The sequence below is a fragment of the Hirundo rustica genome, chromosome 4, assembly GCF_015227805.2.
Source record: "Hirundo rustica isolate bHirRus1 chromosome 4, bHirRus1.pri.v3, whole genome shotgun sequence".
Classification (NCBI taxonomy): domain Eukaryota; kingdom Metazoa; phylum Chordata; class Aves; order Passeriformes; family Hirundinidae; genus Hirundo; species Hirundo rustica.
In genome coordinates, this window is record NC_053453.1 from 50,276,889 (window position 1) to 50,287,187 (window position 10,299).

General features: G+C 38.6%; 1 protein-coding gene across 1 annotated transcript in view; it reads right to left on the minus strand.

The window, feature by feature from the left end:
• Positions 1-10,247, minus strand: part of SCYL2 (SCY1 like pseudokinase 2) — a 35,263-nt gene extending 25,016 nt beyond the window's left edge. The window contains exons 1-3 of the mRNA XM_040061721.2: positions 10,117-10,247; positions 5,742-5,945; positions 1,909-2,066 (exon numbers count right to left, since the gene is read on the minus strand). Of these exons, the coding sequence (XP_039917655.1) occupies positions 1,909-2,066; positions 5,742-5,918 (335 nt within the window). The 5' untranslated portion in view covers positions 5,919-5,945; positions 10,117-10,247. The remainder of the gene's footprint in view (positions 1-1,908; positions 2,067-5,741; positions 5,946-10,116) is intronic.
• Positions 10,248-10,299: the final 52 nt, after the last annotated feature.

Consider the following 10,299-nt stretch of genomic DNA (forward strand, 5'->3'; position numbering starts at 1 on the left):
AATATTTAGTATAAATAAGGAGTTACTCATATAAAAGCATGTTAAGAGATATACATCATTATATGTATTATGTACATTTATATTAAACATAACTATGTTAGATACCAGTAATTTGTAGTAGAAACATTCTATTAATAGTGGAAAAACTATCTACACACTAGGGTCAGTAAAGGTATGGCCTTTCTTTCCATATCTACTTCAGCCCTCCAGGTACATCAATATCTATTTGCCTCACAAAGGAGGAATAACGGCTGACCTGCAAGCAGTTCATTACAAGCGTATGTTACTTTGGGGAAACACAAAAAAGACAAAAAGAAGAAAAAAGAGATGAGTTACAGTCTAGCCAGAAGCCCAAGAGAGACTTCTCCAAGAATCCTAAAGCAATCTTACAGCATGCTTGCACAAGGTTACACACTCATATATTCTACATAAACCTTTCTTTTATTAATTTCCTCCAAAAACTGTTACATCAGTTTCTGGCACAGCAAGGAACTGTATAGGTTTTGTGTTTCTGGTGTTTCTACCAGCAGCTGAGTGCGCTGAGTATGGAAACAAAAACAGCAGAAGCAAAGTGTAAGGCATTACTAAAAACTCACAAACAAGAACTCTGACGTAACTATACTGTTAATTTTACTCAAAAGGCTTAAATGCTTCCCGAGAACACAACCAAAGCTTTCCTAAAGGGATGAATCTTAGCCTTTTCTTCTGATGGGCAAAGTTCAGGGGAACAGTTGCTGAGTCAACTGGAAAACTGTGACAATTTTAGGAAGAAGCCTGAGGTATACTCTGGGATTCACATGCATACACTACAATTTGAGATTACCCTAGGGCATTTAGCATGTAATAGTTTATTTACTGTTGTAGAGTACTGAGAACTGTCTTTAACTACCGAATTGATTTTCTTTAGGCCATTGTAAGGGACATACTAGATGACAGGTGCAATGACCCTGACATAATTGAATGACAGCATTGAACCCTGTGAAATGTGTTTAGCACTGGAGGAAAGATAGGTAGGAATACGCAAGTGCAATTTAATCAAATAAACCTGTCTCAAAGCAGGCACTGCAAAGATGAAGAAGCATTCCTGCAGTATTCTTGGCTCCTAGAGGCCATTTGGAAAAATTCAAGATAACACAGAAAGGAAGGACATTATATAATTAATCTTTATCAGGCTACCATTTAGGATCACAGAATTGCTGGGGTTAAAAAGCATTTCTGGAAATCATCTAGTTCAACCCCCTTCCTATTTGGGGGAAAAACCCCTAAAACCTCCATGATCTTCTTTGGTAGTATCAGAAGCAGCCTCCTACTTTAACATGAAACTTTGATTTTTTTTTTTTTTTTTTTTGGTTAAGATTTTAATGTGCTATTATCCCTACAGTTGAACAATAAATCTGTAAGACTAGCCAGTTATTGCACCTAGTGACCAACCTTTCATAAATCAAATAGGCACTAGAAGGACATGCTGAATTTGTCTCCCTCGACTAGCACTTCAGGGCCTTTCCAAGATATCTAGCTACAACACATACAATTTACCAAAAATCCCGTATCTCACGAGTACTAAATACATCTCATACATGGAGCAAAATATATGAGTAAGTTTTTGAGAGAAAACCATTTTAAGACAGTTCTTTAAAAGCAAAATTAATTAAAGCACCAAATTTTCATGCTGTAAGGGTGATTTGTAGCCTTACAGCTGGAACTGCACCAAAATGAAGCAATAGATTATTACTTAGATTCACACCAGAACTGTGGGGAGGGGAAATACAGGGGTAAATACCTCGTCATATGAATAAACACACTAAACATGAATCTCATCAGATGTATGTACTGAATGTTCCAGACAGTTTGCATACAATACCAAAACAATGATTAAAAACAACTCTTCTCTACTTTGCTACAGCTTACCTGGACTCTTCTAATGGATGTTGAACAGTAAGTAGTCTAGGGTGTCGAAGCCTAGTCAGCTGTTGAACACCTCGTTTTAAGGAATCAATAATCTGATCTTTTTCAAATTTTTGGTACTTGTCTATTAGCTTCTTATCAAAGACAAAAACAGCCACTTCCTGAAAATAAGCAACAGAATTCACTCAGTATATAACACTAAACCAAAATCTAAGCCTATACACAACTATACACAAATGGGCTTTCTGAATCAGCAGTACAACCCCAACAATACCCTAACAAAAAAACTGACTTGTTGTTCTTACTTAGCCCCAGTCATGGGAGAGGTTAATGTATATAAACTCTGAAATACACATTTTGAGTGATGGTACTAATGCTCCTTTATTGTATAAACAGTAATGCATGCTCCTTTATTGTACAAACAGTAATGCATAAACTACAACCCCTACCTACAGTGACAAAGCACCAGATCCAGTCAGAAATCAGCTTGATTTTAAGTAGATGAAAGCATTTATATCAACTATGAACAGTTAAAATATTCTGACTAGATATCAAGTTGCTTTATTAAACCAGATCTTGTCTCAGTATTCTGCTCCAAAGCATTACAATCTGACAAAATAGTCACAGTAGACTATTAATCTGATCAGACCATTAACATGATAAAAAATTAAGAATTTTGTAATGCTTAAAGACGTGTAAAAAAAAGTCACAAAAATGTTAAAACCAGAAATCCTTTCCAACTTCTGGAACTGGAGCAGGAGAAAATTAAGACATTTTTATGAAACTTTGAAATTAGAGAGGTCGATGTAAAATAAAAAATTAGATTACAGCAACCATCTGGAAAGTCATCAATGTGAAATGTATCAACTGATAAAAAAAGGAATTAAAAACTTTTATCATGAAACAGACCTCTATATGCTGCTGCAACAGCATTATGAATAATAATAAAGGTTAGACAGCAGTAAAAAATAATATGAAAATACAGTTTTTCAGTCCCGGGAGGAACTCTATGCTCTTTTACTGCACATTTTATAACCATTACTCTAATTAAAAACTCACAGGAACAGCTACATTATTAATTAAAAAAAACCCTATAAACTTCTAGGAGTAGGTTATCCAAAATATGAAATTCAGCCCAATACAAAAAAAATTGTTTTTCAGCTATTTTCATTAAGCCATTAGCAGGTGAATACTTGTAACTAACTCAACTAAGTACCCTTTTCCTGCCTCCATCCATATTGGCTCCCTGCTCCAGCTTTTAAGTGTGATGGATCAAATATTAACACAAGGCAGAGAAGAGCAATGACAGAGGATGGAACACATACACTGCGCAGTACATGACCAATAACAAAATTTCAAACTAAGACATCACTTCTGAAAAAATGTCTGTTTGATGACAAATGAAAAGAATGAGAAAGTGAGTATTTAAATCAGCTATGGTTTGAATATTTTGTGATGGGTCTAAGTAAGTTCCGCTGCTTGCTGCAATCCTGCATGGTTTGTTTAAACTCCTAATTCCCTGCACCTGGCAGGAACACAATTTGTGCTCCAGATCCTTAACCAGCTGACTCAAGGCCATTAGGTCCCTCTTGACTGTCTGTAGCCTTGTTGTTGGGACTCCTGCTAACTTTACATATGAGCTGGCAAGTATTTTGTGACCTTACCCTAGCTATCTATGATTGCACTTTCTAAGCAGAAGGGTAAGTGCCATATTATGCCAGAAAAAGTGTAAGTGCATGAAGTCTAAGTTAATAAATCTAAGATGAGCTGAAATATATTCTGTGAAATTATACACCTATTTATAACCAGATTGACTCATAAATCTTTCAAACAAACAGCAGCAAATCAGCTATGAAATCGCACGAGACAAACATATGTACACAGGTAAGTAATTTCCTCACATTCTGTTAGGTTGTTACTCAGTCACCCACATAGTAAGCAAGAAAAGACAAGGGACATTAAAAAAAATAATAACAGATAAACATTCAGGCAGGAACCAGGCAGAACCTGGAAAAGAAGAATAAACCTATAGATATCTACTGTAACCAGAGATGGAATATTTGTAACTACCCACTGACTTAAAATAGGAACAAAAATAATCCTGAAAACAAAGATTTCTGATGGAATCTGCTGCTGTAATGTTAAAACCTCCAAATTTAGCTGTTTCATCTGGCTACAATGACTTAAGCTATTACTCGTGTTGTGGTGAAGTGACAACAGGGATAATGAAACCCTTACATCCTGCTTGTCTGATTACAGTACATGCTGAAAAAACACCCTTGTATCTTCAAGTTAGATATTAACACTTGTAATACAGCAAATACATGCAACTTCACAAAAGTGACTGCTATCACCTGGAAAATTATAGCCAGCCCAAAAACATTCAGAAGATACACAGGAGAGAAATAAAAAATAATGTTAACAAATATTGCAATACAACACACCATAAGCTTTATTGCAGCACAGTTTTGTTTTGCAATGGCAAAGTGAATGTTGACCTGATGTTACCTAACTGGTAATATTAATAATGACTGGTAACTGCATGTCAAAACACCAGCCATCTAAAATTCCATGCAGTACAACTGCTACTGTATTTTTAATTACTAATGATAGCATACAACTGCACAGATGTTAGTCAGGGTTTAGAGAGATATTGCGGGACAACATGGAGCACCTGAACTAAAACTCTGTAAAATCACTGTTCAGAACACCCATTCAAGGCTTGAAAAACGTTATCAACAGGAACCTAGTTATATATTGTGTCAACTATACAGTGAAAGATACTTGCTACAACTCTCCAGACCTTAAGGGTACACACCTGCTACAGGTCAATTGCTTACTGGGCACATAGATTGTATAAAACCTATCAAAATCACCATGCTTCCAAAGTTATCACTTCTTTGTATAGCTGAGTAAGACCAAAAAAAAAGCCCCAATCAACTGGTATGTTGGGTAAAGTCAGAAAATAAAAGATGCACAGAGCTCTGCAACAGCTAAAAAATGCATGAAAATGTGGCAAAAATTAAGCATTATTAAGCATTATTCAAACTCTGTCACACAGAATCAGATCACATACTCTTTGCAGATTATTTTTTCTGTGTATTATATTTATCTATTTGCTACTGTTTATTTGCCTATGATCTAATTATTTGCCTATGATCTAACAGATTGTATAAACATTTTCCAAAGTTATTGTATCCATTTCTTTTTGGTACATGTGCAGCAAGCCAATGCATTGTCTAAGTGAATTCACATCATGTAACATTGCGTTTAACTAAAGACCATAATTCATTAACACTTCTATTTACACTTTGAAAACTGTATTTCCTCCCCCAATTTGAAAAAAGACTTTTCATATTTCTCCAGTGTAACAAAATAATTTTCTGTAATAACAATTCTTAAACTATGCTTTTGGCAAACCTTCTTCTGAAGTCAGACCCATATTCATTTATACATGTGACTTCAAGTCAAAAGTTTGCGTACTAGTGCTCAAACCCTAATACTTCAAGGAAAATAAAAGGGAACATTACTGATCTGAAAGGAGCACAGTGAAAGCATAACTAAAAGGAGCACAGTGAAAGCATAACTAACTTCCTTCACAACCTCTTCCTGTATCCCATGCCTAACTGCTCAATTTCTGTATGGTAGCCGAGCAAAAAACCACAGTGTTTTTTTCTGACAACAAATGATGACATACTTCACTGTTATGTAAAACTGTAAAAAGCCAGAATCGTTACCAAAAAAAGCTGCAGGGTGCAACAAACTGGGGAACCAATCCACACTAAAGCAAACTTCTTCCTTCTTGTCAGATCACTTTTTTTTACTTGATAACTCACCTGCTTTGTTGATTTTTTAGTTCCATTAAATATCTTCCAAGCAAGACCATTACCTCCACTGGCAATATGTCGCCCGACATCGAATTCCCTCGTAACGGGATTTCCCATGACTGCACTGGTGACATCAGCCGTCACCTTTGTGACCGTGCTCTTCAGCTTATTCAGCATGGACTCCATGGTTTCAACCTGCACCAATGGCTTATCCTACAAAGACAAGAAAAGAAAGGTTTCACAGTCGTCTCAATTCAATCATTTCTTGAAAACAGTAATCAAATAATGTGAAGGATTTATAAGCTGCCCCCTGACAGGAAAGGTTCACACCTCGTGTATTAGTATCCATCAAAAAGAGAAACAAATCTGAAGGAAAACAGACTCCTTTAATTCCAGTGCTCACAGAACTACTCTTTTGTCTGAAGTGAAGGATAGCTTAAAATCCCAGGCCAGCAAAATAATGGACATGCACTATACAGACAGCAAGAAAAAAAAAAAACCAACATATTCTTTCCTACACAGTGCTTTCCAAAATACAAGCTCAAAATTCAGTATTTTGCCCATCAGACTGCTGACATTACCATTTCTATGGTCCAACCATTAATGAACTTAAGTATTAAGTGCAGAGGAAGGAAACAAGAAACCATCTTTTCATGCTTTACCAAATTTGTACAAGGAAGCTTTTGTCACATCGCCTCTCAAATTTTAGAGCTAAAAAACTGTGGCAGCTTCCAATTTACTTCATCTTCCCCTATAGTATGTACTTTCAGTGTTTTCTATATTTTCATATAAATCTGACTTGTCTATTTTGCCAGATGCTACTTCTGAATCCTGTGTCTCATTTATACAATTGTTTCTCAGACAATGTATACACAAGAAAGAATGAAGGTAGCAAACAAACAAACAAACAAAAAAAAAAAAAGAGAGAGAGATAGAAATTCACCTTCCTTACCCGTGTAAACAAAGTAAAAGAGGGAATGCAAGAAGAAATTATTTCCTGGAATCATTATTATGCAGTATGTTCAAACGCAACACTTAAGGGTATTTCTTCAGTCTCTTTTTCAACTATGATGTAAAGACATCTGTATGCTTCAGTCAAACTTAACCAAAATCAACCACACCAAAGTTACCTGGAAATGCACCTCCCTATCTCCCTGGTACTATAGATTTGATTCCACTACCAATCAGGACAAATAATCGGATTAGGTTTCAATTGCAAAGACAGACCTATAATAGAGGTCTGTAAATGTAAAAAAGGTAATAAATATACTAAACAGAACTTCCTAAAAAGTTCCCTGTGTTATGGAACAATTCACTCCGGTGCAGTTGTGTGTAACAGTACCAGCCAAGCCCCAGGCAAACCTTAGCGCAATGCTGCGTGCAGAAAAGGTATGCTGCTCTGTCTTGACTCTCGGTGCAGTTATATCCCACTTTCAGTATTCTACCTTAGGGAAATGAAGGAACACACTAATGCCAGGGCTGCATAGCTATTTCTCCAATTTCTGACATTTCCATGTCAGCTGAAGTGACACAACTTCATGCTACTAAATGAAAAACACTACCAGGAATTTTAAGAAAATATATTTTTAAAAAGACAAGAACCCAACAGCACAGATTGCAATCTCGCAAATACTAAAATCTAAATCAGATATTGTAGTTATGACTTCAACAGGGCAACTCAGGAGCAGAATCAGGTGTGACTACAAGCATGTTAAGGGTGGAGTTTGTCTCAATTATGGGGACAGTGAGTTTTAATATGAGAAGCTGCGTCTGAAATTAACAAGACAATCTTAACTACAAACTTGTTTGGTATCTAGTTAAGTGTTTTATTGAGAACACACCTTGAAATAAATTATAGAAACACAGAATTCCTTTATTAACTTTATTTCAGTATTTGAAATTTTATTATTACAAGAAATTAATTTTACTTTATGATTCATGATATGGAAAAACACATGCAAGTCCTAACTGTGCAGGCCTAGACCAAACTGCTATGAAGACACTGGCTAATGTCCCTGTATAAAGAAACTTTTCATTAACCTGATAAATAGGTACAAACAAGGATCATGGATCATTCTAAAAATGAACTTTAGCCATTTCCAGCTCTCAGCAACTTTATTCAGCAGCTGTTCCGTGGGCAAACTCTATAGGCTAAAAGACTGTAAAATTAATCCTAATGAGTTTAAGATAATCCCAAGTCTAATTTACTTCGGGTTAGATGTGCTTTTTCCATTGCTTTGTTCACTCCCAGCCATCAAATCTTCTCTAGTACCAAAACAACACCATCTTGTGTTAGGACTCTCAAAAGTAATAAACACTTTGCAAAATTAACTGCAGAATATTATGAAGAAAATGCATGTGCATGCATGTTCAAATTCCTTTGTGTAAACCCGAAAGGATGCTTCTCTACACAAATGGTGGGAAAATGGTATAGCATTCATTAAATCAGAAGTGCCCTCTGCTGTGGGTGACAGACTAACTGCAGTGAGTAGCCTGGAAAAGCCACTAGGTGAGTATGTCAACAGCATTCCAGTATCTGAAGTGCTAGAATTTAAAATTTAAGCTTGGTAGACCCTGTCCAACTTGTTCCACTCCAGCTTGACAGCTGGCAAACCATTGTTCAATTTCGCTTCTGAGCAAGTAGTACCAAGAAACTTATTTCTCAATAAGCAGATGGGGTTTAAAGTTTACATACTCCTAACTGTAAATTTGTAGAACTACTCCTATCAACATTTGAATGTAAGCTAAAATAGTGTATTTTTCTCCATAAAAACAACTGCTATCACTAACTTCAGTAAAAAACCCTACATATATCAACAGGAACAATGTATCTAGAAAATCCATGCTCCACCAAAAATATATGTTTTGCATAGTATCTATAATACCACAAATCATGACAAGTTAACCACATCTGAAATATGCAAGTCTAGTTCTCAACTGTAGGAAAACTTGTTTGTTCAGTTAAGACTGGTCTAGTATTTCTAAAAAAAATAATAACCAAGTGGCAGTAAAGTCAATGAAATTTGCATTTCAAGTTAAAAAGTAATAAATGAGACAAATGCAAAATCTGAAGTGAAACAGTGTTTGGACAAGCAACACAGGACATGCAATAAATGTTTAAGAACTCTTCCTGTTTGAACTTCATGAGGAACATTAATGCTACTGATTCTGAGTCTATGGAACCTGGAACTAATTCTAAAACATTCTGAATGTTCAATATGTTTTTATCATGAATGCCCCTCACAATCAGTAATAGTTTTTATGCTGATGTACATCAGCAATCATACGGCAGCATGATGAGAACAATCACTTCGCACGGTAGTAAGCAACAACCAACACTGAACTCAGAAAGGAGGCAAAACATTTAAAATGTTGAAACACAGACTGCTGAAATTCAAAATAAAGACTGTCCACCATTTTTCAATTCTCACTCATATTAAAAAAAAAAAAAAAAAAAAAAAAAACAAACAAAAAAACCCCAACACACCTGCATAATGCAAAGCCATCAATTTATCCTCAAACTAATTCACAGCTTCATCGGATGTATGGTTGTGAGACCACACTGTACAGCAGCACAACATACGCTACTACTATTCTGAACTATAACAAGCTGGGATTCCTCTTTGGGAACCAAGGCCAGCAGGCTGGTGCACAGCTACTTCACGCCCCCCAACCGCATCCTATCCTCCTGCCCCAAGCCAGGATCAATCCACAGAATTAAGTGCTGGAACAACCGAGCCACAGCAAACAAAAGGACAAACCCCCAGCATTTTTCAGGTACAACCAGTCTTCTGCATTTGTTACAAAAACACCGAGAGGGTCAAATGCAATGAAGCACTGTGGAAGGCTGCTCTCGCCGCACGTCACCTTAAATTCATACACCATTTCGGTAGTGAGCTTCAACTGAATCCAAAACCTCACCGGAACGACATCCACATCTGTCCGTGGCCCGGTGACAGGTGAAACCCAGCCCGTGCGCTGCACAAAGCCCGGTCAGCCTCCTGCGGGCCAGTCCTCGCGGATGAAGTTATTTACTGTTACTTACAACGAGAGCGGACTCCCGCCGTTCCGCGCCGCAAGGCCGGTGCCTTGCGCTCCCTGCTCCGCGGGGCAGCCGGGAGCAGCGCGCCGGGGGGCGGGCGGCGGCCACGGCCACAGGCGGCAAGTGACCCGCGATCCGCCGGCTTCGGCAGCCCCGCGGTCCCCGCCCGGCCCTGCCCGCGCGGCGATGGAATCTCCGGGGCGGCCCTTTCCCTCCAGCCCTCAGCACCGGGCACCCGGCACCCGAGACCACCGCCCCCAAGGAGCCGGCCCGCCCTGCCCCCCCCACGCAGCGCCACCAGGCCACGGACAGCCGCCCTCGACCCGGGCCGCGGCCTCTCACCTGAGCCCGCGGGAAGCTGCCGGCGTAGCGCCCGGCTGCCCGTCGCCCTGTGGGCCCGGCGGGCCGCCTGTCACGCCGGCTCTGTTTCTCGCTCGGGCCCCGTCCCGCCGCGGCTACTCCATAGCGACGGCGGCAGCCTCAGCGGCGGGGCGGGGGCGGCCGAAGCTGGGCTCACTTCCGACC